The 18,171-nt window shown below is 38.0% G+C and overlaps 1 protein-coding gene across 3 annotated transcripts in view; it reads left to right on the forward strand.

Moving 5' to 3' along the window:
• TCERG1 (transcription elongation regulator 1) overlaps positions 1-18,171 on the forward strand; it is a 60,101-nt gene that overhangs the window by 24,244 nt on the left and 17,686 nt on the right. For 2 of the 3 annotated variants that reach the window (XM_029942195.1, XM_029942197.1), the window contains 5 exons: positions 4,876-5,036; positions 7,372-7,428; positions 7,569-7,635; positions 10,149-10,284; positions 11,111-11,200. In XM_029942195.1, the coding sequence (XP_029798055.1) occupies positions 4,876-5,036; positions 7,372-7,428; positions 7,569-7,635; positions 10,149-10,284; positions 11,111-11,200 (511 nt within the window). Of the gene's footprint in view, positions 1-4,875; positions 5,037-7,371; positions 7,429-7,568; positions 7,636-8,736; positions 8,788-10,148; positions 10,285-11,110; positions 11,201-18,171 lie in introns of all 3 variants that reach the window. The other variant, XM_029942196.1, reaches the window with a different exon arrangement.

Genomic DNA, 18,171 nt, shown 5'->3' on the forward strand with positions numbered 1-18,171 from the left:
TGTCATTACTTGGGGGGTGTTAATAGTGTGTCAGGTTTGCTGCAAGATTTATACTGAGTCTCATCTGTTTTAATTTGGTATCTGCTTTCCCGCTGAAAATCCTGTTTCTGAGTAATAGTGACACATTTACTTCCCTTCCCTCCCCTCCCCTCCCCTCCCCTCCCCTCCCCTCCCCTCTTTCTTTCGGAATACTTATTTATTGTGTGTGAGAGAGAGCGAGCTTGTGGGCGTTAGCGAGCAGGGAAGGGGCAGGCAAAGGAGAGAATCCCAAGCAGGCTCCGTGCTGTCCATGCAGAGCCCAGCATGGGCTTGATCTCAGGAGCCCTGAGCTCATGACCTGAGCTGAAATCAAGAGGCAGATGCTTAAATGAGATGCCCCTCATTTACTTTGATCACACACAAGTCACAGAATAACAGTACCAACACTGTTATGAGCAGTGTGGTACTGAATATCGTTCAAGTTTTTTCTCCTCATTTTTATGTTTAGGATAAATCACTCCAGAGATGCATAGTCAAATTACTGTGTTTTAAAGGCATTTGGAATCATTGTTTTCCATATATTTCACTCTACTGACATGACACACAGCCTCGTTTTTTTTTTTTAACAATGTTTATTTTTAATTTTTTTTCTTACATTTTTTATTTATTTTTGAGAGACACAGACAGTGCAGCGCGAGCAGGGGGACGGTCAGAGAGAGAGGGAGACGCAGAATCCAAAACAGGCTCCTGGTTCTGAGCTAGTTGCCTGATGTGGGGCTCGAACCCACGAACCGTGAGATCATGACCTGAGCCGAAGCCGGACGCTCAACCAACTGAGCCACCCAGGTGCCCTGGCACACAGCCTCGTTTTTAAAAATAATTATGTAAAATATTTACATGGGTCCGAAATCAAAGTTATAGAGTCTATTCAAAGAATATACTCCTAGGATGTGGCTCCTGAGTTTCAGTATTGTACATGAGAAGCTGGTAACCAGCTCAAACCCCAGCAGGCTGAAGCTTTATGTGCCTCATCAGTTTTCAGGTTTAGGTTTCTCTTCATATGAGTGAAATTCTCTTTTGGAGTTTGTTTCATTATTGCTTTTCTTTACCTGTTTGTTTTTTTCTTCTTCTGGAACATTTGTTATCTGCGTGTCAAGTCTCCTGTATTTATTATCCTCTAAATGTCTTTTTCTCTGTGTTATATCTATAGTTTTTGTGTCCTTTATTTTCTCATCGATCTCCTATATTAGAAAAGGATATGTGAATCTATAAAACCATACAATATGAACGAATTAAAGGAAGTAAAAAATTACAGAATTCCACCTTCACCAAACCTTTTCATTAATAAAACTTGGATTTCATATAACTTCTGGACCCTTTGCTGTGTTGTTTTGTATACATGTCTATAGAGATTTATGGGTGCTGTGCATGCATGTTACCGTGTCTTAAAAACAATATATTTTCCATGTTTTTTTTACTAAATATGTTTCAGAAATTTTTTATGAACGGGTGATTAGTTTGTCTCCCCACCCCGCATTACAAAAGTCGACATTTAGGATATCCTTACACATACTTCTTTGTGAACACATGGAAGTATTTCTGTTGGGATTGATTTCTAGAAGTGAAGTTGCTGTATCAAGTGATATTGCTCTCTACTATTTTGGTAGATAATGTTAAGTTGACCTCAGAAAGGTTTTCTGGGGGGCAGGCTGAACTGTGCCTGTCAGTATTCCCAGCAATAGTCCACCAGTGCTTGCTCCCTCTGACCAGTGTAGGGATGTTCTACTGAAATCTTTGGTAGTCTTTTAAGAAAGGGAATACCGTTGTATGTTTCCAGAATGCTGGTGTAATTGAATTTATTTCATGTTCATTGGCTGTCGATTGCTTTTTCACAGTTTTCACCTTTTTTATGGATTTGTCTTTTTCTTCGTGATAGGTGAGAGCTTTCTATGCATGCTCTTAACCCCTTTGACTTTCACATACATCACAGCTTCTCCCTGTCTGTAATTTTTGTTCGGCTGTCTTCTCATACATAAATTTTGTATTTTGATGAAATCAAGTTTATTGAGCTTTTATTTATAGCCTCTAGGTCTTTCTTAGGAATACCAGCTCCCTGGGTGCAGCTGTGTGTTCCTCGTTCTTTTATAGTCCATCTGAATCCATGAAGGATAACTACTTGTCCAATTACTCGGGGTGCCTGGCTGCCTCAGCTGGTTGAACATACAACTCTTGATCTTGGGTTGTAAGTTCAAGCCCCAGGCTGGGTCTAGAGATTACTTAAAAATTTAAAAATCTTAAAAACAGAAAAAAACAAATTACTCAGCTAAGCAGATTATGCCACTTCATTTGGATAATCAGATTTTTCTTACCTATCTGTTGATATCTTCAGATGTTGCTCTTCGAAGAACTGTTTTTTAGAGTTAAGCCAAATGTAAACATGAAGTTATTAAGTACAGTCGAAGTACAGTGGGCTGAAATAGTTCAAGGTCATTCCCACAATCAAACATTCCCCAAAAGTTTCCTTGTGTCCCTTTGTAGTCCCTTCTTCCCTTTAATCCCATCCTTAAGCATCCCTCTGCATTCTATTATTTTAGATTACTTTGTATTTTATAGAGTATTGTCGAGAATTATATAGCATATACTTTTTTGTCTAGCTTCATAAAAATGTAACAAGTATGTTGAGATAAATCACATCCCTCAAAGTGCACAACTCCTAGATTTAAAAAAAATTTTTTTTTATTAATGCTTTTTATTTATTTTTGAGAGACAGAGAGACAGTGTAATCATGGGAGGGTCAGAGAGAGAGGGAGACACAGAATCTGAAGATAGGCTCCAGGCTCTGAGCTAGCTGTCAGCACAGAGCCCGACGCGGGGCCTGAACCCACAAACCGCGAGATCGCGACCTGAGCCAAAGCCTGATGCTTAACCAACTGAGCCCCCCAGGCGCCCCGCCTAGATTTTAAATATATTCACAGTTGTGCTCTCATCATCATCTTCAATTTTAGAACATTTCCGTTATCTCCCTCCCCCCAAAAAAACCCATGCTCATTAATAGTCCGCTGGAGAGGAAATCTCTTATTTTTTATTCATCTGGGAATATCTTTTTTTTGCCCTTGTTCCTGAAGGATATTTATGCTGTATACAGTGCGGGCGTGGCAGTGTTTTTTCCCTCCACCCCAGAACTCTAAGGATGTTGTTTTACCGTATTCTTGCCTCTAGGATTTCTGGTAAGAAATCCATGGTCATTGGACTTGTTCCCTTGTTTATAGTGTGCCATACTTCTTCTTAGCTACTAGCAAGGATTTTTCTTTATTTTTGATTTTCACCAGGTTGATTATGTTGTGTCTAAGTATGGTTTTCATGAAGTTTATCCTGCTTGGGGTTTGCTGAGCTTTTTAAATATTTGTATCTTTTGCCTAATTTGGACTTTTTTTTTGGCCATTATGTTTACAGAATTTTTTTTTGCTCCTATATCCTTTCCCTTCTGGAAGATTCCAGTGACATTAGATAAGGCATTTTGACATAGGTTCCTGAAACTCTCTTGATTCTTTTTATCACCTCTCTTTGTTCTTCAGATGGGATAATTACTGATTTACTTTCTAGTTCGCTGATCATTTCCTCTCATCTCTATGCTAGAGAAATTTAATTTTGATTGGGTTTTTCTTTTTTTAATTTTTAACTTTATTTTAATTCCAGTATAGTTAACATGCAGTGTTACATTAGGTTCAGGTGTACAAAATAGCAAATCCAGCACTTGCATAGACCGCTGCTTCTTACAGGTGCACTCCTCCATCCCTGTCTCCTATTCACCCCTCCCCCACCCCACCGCCCCTCTGGTAACATTTGGTTTGTTCTCTGTACTATGAGACTCCTTTTCTTGGCTTGTCTCTCTCGGTCTTTTTTCCTTTGCTTCGTTTCTGTATTTTTCATCTCTAAAAGTTTTATTTTATAGTTTCTGTTTCAGTGATGAAAACTCTCTTCATTCAAGGTTTTCATCTCATGAACTTTATAGTTATAATTGCTTCTTGAGAGTCTTTGATTGTTTCAGCAATAAGAGGTTTGTCAGATAATTTCAACATCTACATCAGGTTGGCCTGGCGGCTCTTGGTGAATTTTTTATTATCTGGCCACAAAGACCTGGTTCTAGTGGACGTTTCTGCTGCCTGTGCTACTCTGACCATGCTACTGTGTGACTTGGGTCTCTCAGGGCAGAGATCTGAGGGAGGAAAAGTGGGAAATTTACACCCTTGCCGTTGCTGCTGTAAACATTCTCTCTTCCAAACTTATTTATTTTTTTGAAAACTGCAGAGTCCTTCTATTCATATTTTTTTGTATTTTGTCTGAATTGCTTGTTATAATTAATAGGAACAGTGAGCTGTAGTGGGCTATGGTGTCATAGTGCAATCAGTACTTTGTTATTTTTTGTATTGTATGTAATGAAGTATTTAAGATTTCATAGCAGGTTGCATTTGAGTATGTAAAATTCTGATTTGGTAAGAAATCTAAAGAAATACTATGGAACGGATACTGTGCTATGGTCTCTAGCTTTTAGAACTGCTTGATAGCATTCTAATTTGTTGCCATTAAACTCATCCTCTTTGATAGGTGAAGCAGCACTCTCGGATTGAGTGAGTCAGACCAAGTTCCTGAGCACTCTAAACACTGATTATGAATTCTTTGCTTTTCCTGGTTTTCTCTGTTACCACATTGAGCCGCTGTCCTTAACCTTTGCCAGTCAGCGCTCCCCTTTAAAAATCGTGTTGGGCTCTGTAAGACTTTCTGTCCCGAGATGCCTCCACCACCACCACCTCTCCTTTTGGCAGGATGACAGTGAGAGCCCTGTCTGTCAGATGTGTTCCACAAGACGAGAAACTGAAAATTTGAATCCATTTGTAGGTGTGTTGTGTGGACTGGCGATGAGCGGGTCTTCTTTTATAATCCTACCACCCGTCTCTCTATGTGGGACCGACCTGATGATCTGATTGGAAGGGCGGATGTTGACAAAATTATTCAGGAGCCTCCTCATAAAAAAGGAATGGAAGAAGTAAAGAAACTAAGTAAGTTTTAATTAGGAATTTGCCCTCTAATTTTAACATTCTTTTAATATTTGAGGTCATTTAGGAAAGCTTGTTGCTGTTTTCAAGGGATATAAGAAATTTGAGAAATGGGAAATAGTCCACTATGCTAATTTGAGTTGAGTAGCTGAGTTATTTAAAAAAAAAATAGAGAATTTGGACAATTTTTTTTGTAAAACATTTGTGTAGTTTTTTTAAACTTATTTGCCTCATTAAGATTTTTAATTCAAGATATGTTGGCTTTGCTAAGGCTGGCTCTTTACTTATTAATAATACTAAAACAGATCTCATTGAATGTTCTCCCCCCCGCTTTTACTGATATCATTGAGTGTTCTTTTAGTGCCTTTTGTAACTAGTAATACATTTTTTGAAATAGAATTGTATAGAGTATTTTTTAAATATTGCTTATTAAACTCATGTAGAGTACAAAATTTTGTAAAAATATGAAAGCTTAGTCTTTTATTTGTTTGCTTATTTGGAGAGGGAGCTGGCGAACAGGGAAGGAGTAGAGCTAAAGGGAGGTAAAATCTTAAACAGGCTGACATGGTGCTCCATATTGGCCGGGAGATCATGAGTGAGCTGAAATCAAGAGTCAGGCGCTTACCTGACGGAACCATCCAGGCACCCCAAAGCTCAGTCTTTTAAAGTAATTGAAATTTATGTCCAACAGACAAATGAAACGGTGCTCGGTGTCACTCATCATCAGGGAAATACAAATCAAAACCACACTGAGGTACCACCTCACACCAGTCAGAGTGGCTAAAATGAACAAATCAAGAGACTCTGGATGCTGGCGAGGGTGTGGAGAGACGGGCACCCTCCTACACTGTTGGTGGGAATGCAAACTGGTGCAGCCACTTTGGAAAACAGTGTGGAGGTTCCTCAAAAAACTATCAACAGAACTCCCCTACTCCCCTATGACCCAGCAATAGCACTGCTAGGGATTTACCCAAAGGATACAGGAGTGCTGGTTGATGCATAGGGCACATGTACCCCAGTGTTCATAGCAGCACTTTCAACAATAGCCAAATCATGGGAATAGCCTAAATGTCTATCAACTGACGAATGGATCAAGAAAATGTGGTTTATATATATAGTGGAATACTGCATGGCAATGAGAAAGAATGAAATCTGGACATTTTTAGCAACATGGATGGAACTCGAGGGTATTATGCCAAGTGAAAGAAGTCAGACAGAGAAGGACAGATACTGTATGTTTTTACTCATATGTGGAACAGGAGAAACTTAACAGAGGACCATGGGGGAAGGGATGGGAAAAAATAGTTAAGGAGAGGGAGGGAGGCAAACTGTAAGAGACCCTTAAATACGGAGAACAAACTGAGGGTTGGTGGGGGGGGGGGAGAGGGAAAATGGGCATGGAGGAGGGATGAGCACTGGGTATTTATGGAATCCAACTTGATAATAAACTATAAAAGAAAACAAATAAAGTAATTGAAATTTAGGGAAGGTAAGTCTTATTCCTGACATAGAGACAAACCTTTTTAAGAGATTATCTTTTAAGGTACCTCATGTTTAGGCAGCATTTCAATGTATATAATGAACACCAGTAGCTTTACATAATTTTGGTTGCATATTTTTTTATTGGTAATTTGCCCTCATATTGACACGATTGTGTTTTTATACAGCGCCTCTCCACCCCTCGTCAGCTGTAGAAGTATGTAGAAGCACAATTGAATCAGTAATACTTCCAATGAAATAAATCCTCATACATGTCATTTACAATATTTGAGAGGTCTTTATGGACCTCTCCATGTAGTATGTGGTGCTACAGTTTTTGCTTAGGAATCACTTTTTTTTCCCCTATTAGTTTATTGTCAAATTGGTTTCCATACAACACCCAGTGCTCTTCCCCACAAGTGCCCTACTCCATCATCACCACCTCTTCCCCCGCCTTCCCCTTCAACCCTCAGTTCATTTTCAGTATTCAGTAGTCTCTCAAGTTTTGCGTCCCTCTCTCTGCAACTCTCTTTCCCTCTTCCCCTCCCCCTGGTCCTCCATTAGGTTTTTCCTGTTCTTAGGAGTCACTTTCAAATCAGTGAAACTTTTCTTGTCTGGGCTAAAGATACTAGACATCAGTTTTTCCCAAGTGTCATGAATAAACATTTCAAAATGAGCTGGAAATTTAATGTAAAGGGAAGATTCATTTAGGAAGTATAGAGTTATGTTTTGTTTAATGTTTTATAAAGGAGAGAATATTGTGGGATGGATACCTTATAGAAATGATAACTTTTTAAAAGAAAATAGTGTGTAATATGTGCATGTAACTTCATAATAATATTTGATATGTTTTTGCCAGGGCACCCGACCCCAACAATGCTGTCCATCCAAAAATGGCAATTCTCTATGAGTGCAAGTGAGTGAACTATAAATTGTAGCTGCTGTTTCATACTGTTAAAGGAAGTGTTCTGGTAGTGGTTCGCAGAAGGGTGAACAGTTAAGTGTTTCCATTGTTGCTTACTCTTACTCTGACAAGGTTTAAATTTGATCTTACAGTTAAAGAAGAACAAGAATTAATGGAAGAACTTAATGAAGATGAACCTGTTAAAGCCAAAAAACGGAAGTAAGTAATACTGATAGTTTATGTAATTCAGGTAGATTATAGCTATTTTAAAAGTTAATTAAGTCGCAGTCAGTTTGTGGATGGGACAAGTAATATATATGTTGTCAGGAGACTGAAGTTATGATTGCTGTGTAAGGCCTGACGTTAGAAAGCTTTGCTGTAGGGTATAGAAATGGTGTCCTTACTGTTGATGGATTTGCAGAATATTTGATTATTTAAGTGTGTAGTATAAAGCCAAGTGACATTTTAAGAGTTAGTTGATACATTATTTTCAGATATTCATTAAGCTGGAATTTTATGAAAAATGAACTTCCTCTCTAGTGTAGACCCTAACAGACACCATTTCGGAAATTTCCTCATTATAGATACACAGACTTCTCTCTCTTTTTATATACTTGTCACTTAGCTATTCCTTGAGTCTGTGGTCATTACTACCTGGTGAAGATGGAACCTGTGAGCGTAGAACGTGCGTTGAGAGGAGGAGACTGTCATAAGTGGGGAGCATTGGATTGGCCAGTGCTCTGTAGTTGGGTAGAAGAGGAATGTTACTAATTAAAGGGGGTGAACGGTGGTGGGGGTGGGGGTGTAGAGGGTATTTGGGTGTGGGGGAATGGGACCATTATTTAGCAGCAAAAAGGAAAGTTTGAAGACATGATTAGGAACTGGATGATCCCTAGTCCCTATCTGAAAAGGACAGATTGAATGCAGCCACATTATGGCAAGGAAATCCTTGAGACGACCCCTTGGAAGGGTGGTTCTTTCTAAAAAATCATTAGCAACAATGTTAAAGAAATTAAGATGTTAAAGAGAGTCACTCGTAATCAACCAGAGTAACACAGCTATTTTCATTTTTGCAGTTGACTTTTTAGTTCTTGACCAAATATGTAAATACTTTTATTAGTTGTAATCAACTGACTTTGTGTTCTTTAAAAAAAGAAAATTAGAGTAAGAAATTTGTTTTCTTAATTATTATAAATGACTGTATTCATTCTGTTAATGTAACCATAATTTTGGATGTTCCTACAATGTTAAACTTTTAGGTTGTTTTTAATTGTTTGTTCTTATAGACAACTCTGTAAGGTTTTTAACTGCTTTTATCAGGAGAATGTCAAAGAAGTCCTTTATGTGGATTGCCCGAGCTTCTCTATTTAGGTACAAAGTTAAAAGCCTATTTTTCCTGGCTTAGTTTTTCTTTATTTCTCTTATTGAGATAGATAGTGATAGTTTGTATTGTGACATTTTCATTTAGTGTAATTCTATAAAGGTTATTTGTTTTCATTAGTTATATTTCTTGGATGTCTTTTAATTCTTTATATAAATAGTTCTTAAATAAATTATTATAAGAGGGTATATTGTTTGGCAAATTACTTTTACCTGTTTGTTTTGTGCATATCTTAGGTCACAGACTATCTCGCTAAGTTCCTGCAGGTCACGGACTATGTCTTCTCTTTCTTTTGATTCATTCCCTAAATTGCTAATTACCTCTCACTTAACCATATTTGTTGGTTAGCCATTTAAATCTCTTGGGCTACCTTCACTTCCCTATATAGCATGCTTTTGAAATTTGTGTTTTGTTTTTCCCAATTCCGTTAAGTTTGTGTAGGGAATATGAACCAATTTTATTTTTATACTTAGCAGATCATATTTAAGAAGGAAGATCTGCTCAGGCACACCCGAATATTATTGAATTACTTACTCTTTTGGAATATTCATATGAATGGGCCTTCTTCGTAGTGCAGATGTTTGAGAGGTGACTCGATTTCATGTTTACAAGCTCACTTGAGTATCATACAGCAACAGGGTGGTCCTTAGCCCTGAGGTGCATTTTTGGAGGAAAAAGAAGTAGTTTAGTCATTGATGAACAGTTCTAATTCCATCTAACTACTCCTGGGCCTATGTTGCTCTCTGGGACCCGTCCTTCAACTTAAATCTCAACTTACCACCCAGAAAGTGAGTAAAAAAGATGTCAGGTAGGTAAGGTATATCTCTCACATATCCACTTGGCCAAGTTTGCAGATACTTGCATTTTATTTTCAAAATAATTATTTGAGATTACTAAGACTTATACCAATTTTGGTTAGATTAAAAACATTTTATGCATCTATAATGTAAAATATTCTGGAAAATACTGTTTTTCCTAAGTACTGTTTTTCCTATATCATTTCAAGAACTAAAAATTGTGTTTTGTGCTGTTTGTTTCTAACACATAGAGTTTTACCCAATGTTAGTTTTTTCTGTTTGTTTTTAAAAGTAAGGTAGTTCATTTTGTGTATCAGAAAGAGAGACAGCACAACAGTATAGCCATTGTAACATCATTAGAAGCTCATTGTAACTTTATTATTATTATAATGAAAGTTGCCTTAGACTTCATTTGAAACCCTCGATATAATTTTTTTTTGCCAAAAATATGCTGCTCAGTAGTGAGTCTTGAATATTCCATTGCTTTAAAGATTTTAGTAAGATTCCTTGTTAATATTGTGTCAGTTGATCCCTTACATTTTATTTTTTTATAGGAGAGACGATAATAAAGACCTTGATTCAGAGAAAGAAGCTGCCATGGAAGCTGAAATTAAAGCTGCCCGAGAAAGGGCCATTGTCCCTCTGGAGGCCCGAATGAAGCAGTTCAAGGACATGCTGCTAGAGAGAGGGGTCAGAAAACAATCTTTGGGGGAGATATTTCTGTTTTGTATAAGTAATATAAATATGTCTTGCTAAAAGGTCAAATCTAAGGTTAGTGCTCATGTTTGGGGGGGGAGGTAAGGGGAGCCTATCAAATTACTGTACTCTCTCAAGCAGCCTTTTTCTTGGCTCATCATATCATGTTTGACTAAATGCCTTTTTACTGTCCTTTTAAATACAAATAACATTTAACGTTTGTTGGGTCGTTAAGTTTTGGTGAGTAATCTATAAGATGAGTATTAACAGAGTATTAACATTGCAGAGTGGCAGACGACATGGGATAGGTAAGGTATACGTGATTTTTCTTTCAATACTTCCAGAGTGGCTTTTGGTTCAAGGAGAACTGGTACTTTGTGATGTTATTAATAAAGCTTAATTGAGAGGAGGTTTCAACCTTTTGGTTATATTCACAGATTCATTTGAATAAGTTTAACTGTTCAGTTTAAAATCACAACATTGTTCACAAGATTGGAGCAAGCATGGGAAATCAAAATGCAAATCTTCAAGGCTTTTTCTGATGTACTGATTTTTAAAATGTCACACAGTAGTGGTTATTTTAATGAGTAATTAAGTTTGTTATTTCTATATAATACAGAAATGTTTAGAGCCAATTAGTGTGGAAATTTGCTGTTGCTAGCCTCCCACTGCTTGTCATTTATTAGTGATGGAAGCTTCAGCATCGTTTTTATTATGTCTCCTTTTTAAGCAGATGTCCTGTAGATTTCAAGGAAAATTATATGACCTTTATGTTTTTAGAGCCAACTTAATTATGAGGCAATACATTTTTATTTTAAAGGTGTCTGCTTTTTCAACGTGGGAGAAGGAGTTGCACAAGATAGTTTTTGATCCTCGATACTTACTTCTCAATCCTAAAGAGAGAAAACAGGTAAAGGGAAAATAACATTATAAGAAATGTGTATCCCTTAGCAGCGTAATTTAAAAACGTAAGGAATAAAATGCCATCCTTTCTTCCCCCTTCCACACAGTATTCAAAACACATCGTCTCATATCTTAGAACACATGTACTCTCTCCGTGGGCATTTATGCCTCAGAAGTACTTGGATATTTTTGCCTTTATATAAGGACGTATTGCTTCATGAGTATTTTGTCCTTGTGTCTCATATATGCTGAGGTTATATCAAGGAGTTTACAAAATCCATTTTAAATGCATTTATTAATTATTTTTTACTGGGCAAATGTTGCAAATTTAGAGTAGAAAAGTAGCAAAATACAGATGAGTGAAAGGCAAAACCTACCTACAGTCCTGCCTGACTGATACGACTATGATTGGACCCTGGTCCTATAGCCTTCCTGACTGTTCGTACCAGTATATATATGCATGAGTGTGTGTGGCAGACAGACAACACTCAGAGACCTGTTCACGTTTCAGGCACACACGTCTGCATCTAAGTGGCATCTGTTAAAATACCTTTTCATTGTAAGCTTAAAGAATTGATGGGCACTTCAGGGCCTCGGCTGATTTAGAGTTAACACGAATTAGACTTGCCTTGTTATTGAGATGCCATTTATTCCTGTGATGAGTCAGTGATACATATCATTGCACAGTGATCGCTTTGTCCTCTAAAGCTTTGCACACTTCATCTTACATAGTTTCTGAATTGCCTGAACTACCCTGACACTGAGCTCTGTAGAGTGGTGAGTATGTTGAACTACTTGCTTTAGGGTTGTTGAGCTACAAGATTTCATTGGGTAGCCCGTTCTTGGTATTTGTAATTTAATAGTTCTCTACACTGTTAGTGTCACTATGCACATAGATCTCATCGCAAACTTTTTATGGAGAGAGGAAATTTACAGTGTGCCAGACATGTATCTTAGTATGTATAATGGAAAAGCATGACTTTCCAAAGATATTTGCATCTGCATTTCAAACACAGTAGGGGTGTGTGTGTGTGTTTTAAACTGTGTGTAACGGTCTCATTTTCACCTCAGTTGATGGCCCTATCAAAAAGTATAAGTCAGGGGCGCCTGGGTGGCTCAGTCAGTTAAATGTCCAGCTTCGGGTCAGATCATGATCTCACGGTTCATGAGTTCGAGCCCCGCGTTGGGCTCTGTGCTGACAGCTAGCTCAGAGCTTCGAGCCTGCTTCAGATTATACATCTCTCTCTGACCCTCTGCTGCTCGCACTGTCTCTCTCTGTCTCTCAAAAATAAAAACACATTAAAATAAATAAACTTAAAAAGTTAAAAAATAAATCTTTGAAAAAAAGTACAAATCATCCTCGATTCTTTACTTCTCTTTGTGCATTTCAAGGCTGTCAGCAAAACCAACCTCCAGAATCTTGTAAAAACAACTTATTCACCATTTCCTCCATGAACACTGTAGTTAAAGGCATTGTAACCATTTCTCAGCATCTGTGTAGCCCCTAACTAACCTCTTTCCTTACTTCCGTTCTTGCTTTTTATAGTCAGGTTCTTTTTCCACATGGCATCCAGACTAATTTTAAGTGGCAAATAAAGTCACTGTTACTGTTCCCTTGCTTAAAAAATGTACATTGATTCCAATTTCATTTAGGTTAAAATTGAAATTCTATATCATGGCTTATAAGATTATACTTACACTCTTATCTGCATGGTTCTAGAAGTCTTATTTTAGATTCATTCATCCTGGCCACACTTCCCTTGTTACACCTTAAACACGCCGGTACATTCTGTTACTTGCTCTTTCCTCTGTCTGGAGTGTTCTTCTCCCAGGTGTTTGCATCTGCCCTGTCATTTTATTCAACTGCTTGTCCAAGTGCCTTCTGATCCATGTCTCTCTTTGCCTTCTTTCCTTTATAACACTCAGAGCTCCAATTATCTAAAATTATCTTCTGTCTTCCTCCTACTGCAGAATATAAATTCTGAGGGCTGTAACTTTGTTTTGTTAATTGCTGTATGTGTAATGCCTGGAACATGCTTAACTTAAATATCCCTGAAGGATTACTTTTAAACTTTTGTGATATAACTCTTAATGCTGGTCAGTGTTATAGTTTCTGACTGAGTTAAATTACAAGAGCGTATTGAGAGCTAAAATTCTTTTCCAATTTTACAGGCATTTTGTAAGCTGATGATGTTATTTCTTATTGACAGTAATACTTAAATACAGGAAAAATACCAAGCGTTATCCCATTTAAATAAAGACCATACTTAAAGGTTCATATCCTTTTCGAGGTAAATTCTTAAAACTGGAGTGTTAAGAAATGAAAGGAGAGCAAACATTTAGAATTAATATGTGTACTTTTTCAATATTGAGTTTTACTGTTTGCATCAGAGTATAAAATCAGGGAGAAATCAGTTAACTGTATCTAGGTTACATATTTGCATTTTGTAATTTCATTTCTGAAATTTGCATTTGGATTTTTTAAAAAACCTAACAATTTTATTGAAAATGTCTGTCTAAAAGTGCCTCTTTTTCACTTTTCTAGTTATCTGTAGATTTATGTATGTTTTACACCATTCTAGAAGAAGTATCTTACGTAATTGTATCCATAAGGTTTAACTTAAGATTTTATTTATTTAATCTTATTTTTGATAAATCACTTGAGGAATCAGGAATATTTATGTTTTGGTTTTTGTTTTGACAGTTTTTTTTAATGTTTATCTTTGGGAGAGAGTGGTGGGGCAGGGGGCGCGGAGGGTCTGAGGTGAGCTCTGCTGATCGCAGAGAGCCCTATGCGGGGCTTGAATTCACAAACTGTGAGGTCATGACCTTAGTTGAAGTCAGATGCTTAACCGACGGAGCCGCCCACGTGCCCCTGTTTTGACAAAGTTTTAAACTGAATAACATTTTTAGCAGAACCAGACCATTTCCATGCAGAATATTAGACTCTGATGTAGAGACTAGTTATGCGAACAGTTTTAAATGGGGGCACCTGGGTGACTCCATCAGTTAAGCATCTGGCTTTTGATCTCAGAGTTGTGAGTTCAGTCAGTCCCTGGTTTGGGCTCTGTGGTGGGCATGAAGCTTCCTTAAAAAAAAAAAAAAGTTAGCTTATTTCAAAAATAAGCATTTTAACATAGTATGTGTTATTGAGAGCTTTTTAAGGCTGACGTATTACAAATAGCAATGCATTACAGTATAGTTACTCATTGTCAACTGGCCATTTTGGCTACTCTTTACTGAATCAGTATCAAATTATAAATTGAGTTAAGTTGAAATGAGAATGAAATAATAGAGACCTTGAAAATCTCTGTTCCTTTATACATTGAATACTTGGACTTCAAATGTGTAGGTATTTTTCTATATCCATCAGTTCTCTGCTACCAGCTGGGTGGTACCATTAAATTGAAATCTGACACTATAAAGTCAGAATAAGGTCCCGTAGGTTAAAGGCTTAGACCCACAAGATCTTCCCTCTCTTGAAATGCCTGTCACAAGTAGTACGTTCTGCATATTTCTTTTCAGTTTGGCTACAACTTAGGGATTCCCATGTTCCCCTCCTCAGGTTCAGTAATTTGCTGTAATGGCTCACAGAACTCTGGGAAGCACTTAATGTTTATTGGTTTATAATATAATAAAGGATATGATAAAGGATACAGTTGAACAGCAGATGATGAGCTACATGGGGTGAGGTCTGGAAGTGTCCTGAGTCCCTGAACTTCTTTGCCTGTTAAGTTCGAGTGTGCCATTCTCCTGGTACCTGAAAGTGTTCACCAAGCCAGAAGTTCTCTGAGCCCTTTTGGCTCTGGTTTTTATGGGGACAGCTTACATAGGCACAATTGATGAAATCATTTGCCGTTGGTGACTGGACTCAGTCACCAGCCATTGGAAGTTCCAGTGCTCTGATCACATGGTTGGTTCCACTGACAGCTACCTGCCATCCTGTGGTTCACTAGAGAGACTTTCCAGAAGCCACCTCACTGACAGTAACTTAGATGTAGTTGAAAGGGACTTGCAATGAATAACATAGACTTGCTCTTTTCACTTTTATCTAATTCAGTGACAGGATAAAAGCCAGATGCAACAGTAGAGGCCCGTCTTGCTTATCACTTAGGAAATTGAAAGGGTTTTAGGAGCTCTTGCCAGGAGCCAGGACAGAGACCATAAATATATTTTTTATTAATTTTATTTATTTTTTTAATCAAAAAAATTTTTTTTGACGTGTATTTATCTTTGAGAGAGAAACAGTGCAAGTCGGGGAAGGGCAGAGAGAGACGGAGACACAGAATCTGAAGCAGCTCCAGGCTCCGAGCTGTCAGCACAGAGCCGATGCAGGGTTCGAAATCACAAACTGCAAGATTATGAACTGAGCCCAAGTTGGACACTTAACCACTGAGCCAGTCAGGCACCCCTTTTCTTCTTTTCTTTTTAATTTAATTTCCAGTTCACACACAGTGTAACTTTATTTCACAATGTAGTGATTCAACACTTCGATACATTAAGTACCCGGTGCTCATCACAAGTGTACTCCTTAATCTCCATCACCTATTTAATCCACGCCCCCGCCCCCCACATCCCCTCTGGTAACCATCACTTTGTTCTTTGTACTTAAGAGTCTGTTTCTTGGTCTGCCTCTCTTTTCCCTTTGCCATTTCTTGTGTTAAATTTCACATGAGTGAAATTGTATGATATTTGTCTTATCTCTGATTCATTTTGCTTAGCACAATCTTCTAGATCTATCCATGTTGTTGAAAATGGCAAATATATGTATTTTCTTACAATATCACACCCATATTTTTCAGAAGCTTCTATATTGAAGAAAAACATACATGCATTAAAATCCAAACAACGTAAATTTCACAAAGTGAGCATACTGTGTAATTATGTAGATGAAGAGGTGGGAACCATTGTGCAGGATGGCTAAGTCCTGGAGGTCTGCACAGCATAGTGCCCCCGGCTAGCAGTGCTGGGTCGTGTCCTGGGAATTCTGCTGCCATCTTATGTTAAGGGTTTTTTAATATCTCTTGAAAATAAGAATACATTAAAAGGGCCGGAAGAACCTTTTGGAGGTGGGTATGTTAATGTCATAGACTGATGGTTTTCCAGATGTATATTTATCTCTGAACTCACCGAGGTGTATATGTTAAATATGAAGAACTTTTTGCATATCAGTTATACCGCAATAAAGTGGTTTAAGAGAAGAAATGGAATATAACGGGCACCGTAGAAGCTGCCTTGGCTTAGACAGTGGAGCCCTTTAACATGGATGTTTTTGATTATGTCTATAGAAGTCAGGAATTGTTTTTTAAAAACTTACTAACTCCTACGGTATTTATTGTAACATTTTGTTCACAAGTCGATGTTTTAATGAAATAACCACTTAAAATAGGGAACCTAAAAAAGCCCACGTGTATTGGAAAGCATGAAACAAACAATTAGGAGAAACGGGGAAGCATAGGAGAAGCCCCCATTTTCATTGAGAAGGTAGTCTCGGCCAGTGGGGCCTAACCCTGGTGTGGGGTGTCCCGGAGGAGGGGGTGTGAAGTTATCCCAGCCTCTGCAGAGAAAGTTAATGCAAGTTCATTTAGGTTTTATTTGTAATTGACTACTTTTACAAATAAGAAAGCATATACGGAAGAGGGAGGGGGGTCGGGAAGAACCCTTTCCCACTTGGTCAGCATGCACACGCTGTCAGGATTTATCGCAGTGCTGTATTTGGACAGTGCTGAAAATGGTCTACATGCCTGGCAGGAGATGGTGAGATAGTGTCAGGTGTCTCTGTACAGCTATTGAAGATTAGTAGGTAGACATGGCCTGACTTCGAGCGAAGTCTTCAAAGATGTCCACGTACACATTTAAAGAGACAAATAGTTGTATAAAATATGCTAGGAAAAATAATAGAGTGCTGTCCCAGTTTTATCTTTCTGAAGACATTTCTTCCAGAGCCTTGTGACTTGTTTCTTTCTGGACTGGCTACCCTCTATCCCTGACACTCAGCGGTTACTTTTGAGGATGACCAGTCTTTACCATCACCCTGGGATTTCCCTCCTCTCCCTTGTTTTGGGGGAGGAGGGTTCTCCTGTTTCCTTCATCGTAGGTCGTCTTCTTTCTTGGTTTACTCCCTTTTGACCCGTTCCATCCCTGTAATAGCTTCTTGAGAGAACATGCATGGGAAATAAACTTTGGAGGTCTTGCATGTTTGCAAACATTCATTGCATCTTTAATTTGAAATTGCCTGGCTGGTTATGGTTTTTGAAATTAGAAATGTTTTTCTTTCAGGATTTTGAAGACGTTGCTCTTTTTCTAGTGTTGTTCCTTTGTTTATGGACCTATTTTTCCTTTGTGGGTGTGTAGATCTCTTAGTGTATAGTGGTCTGAAGTCTCACAGTGATTAGGTACCTCGGTGGAAGGGGCTCATTGTGCTGGGTGCTTGTAAACTGTCTTTCAGTTCTGGGAGATGTTCTTGCATTGCTTTTTTGATTTGTTTTCACCTGTTTATTTTTCCATTCTGGGACAGAGAAGTTGCCCTTGTGAGCTCATCCTTAAAGTTTCTTTTCTCATGCTCTGTACTTCTGCCCTTTTCTTTTTGGGTGACTTTCTCAACTTTATTGTCAAAACCTTTAATTTGAGTTTTCATTTTTTCTGTCCTTTCATTTGTAGGATTTCTTTTTGTTGAGTTTTTCTTGTTTTATGATTACAGTATCTTTTCTGAGTTCAATGCGATTGTTGAGGTTTTAATTTTAATTTTCCTGCATAGTCTCTGTGTCAGCTAAGGTTTTTTTTACTTGAGTTCTTTTTTTCATATTGGAGGGTTTTCCTTAGATGTCTTTGTACACCGTGACTACCCATGATTAGGAATAAAGCACTCAAATACTCTTTGGACACTTCGAGCATTGGAGTGGGTGCCCATGACTTGGCTTTACTGTAAAGCGGTGGTTCTCACTCGGGCAGTTTTGGCCCAGGGACAGTTTCAGTTGT

Source organism: Suricata suricatta, chromosome 6, assembly GCF_006229205.1.
Source record: "Suricata suricatta isolate VVHF042 chromosome 6, meerkat_22Aug2017_6uvM2_HiC, whole genome shotgun sequence".
Taxonomy (NCBI): domain Eukaryota; kingdom Metazoa; phylum Chordata; class Mammalia; order Carnivora; family Herpestidae; genus Suricata; species Suricata suricatta.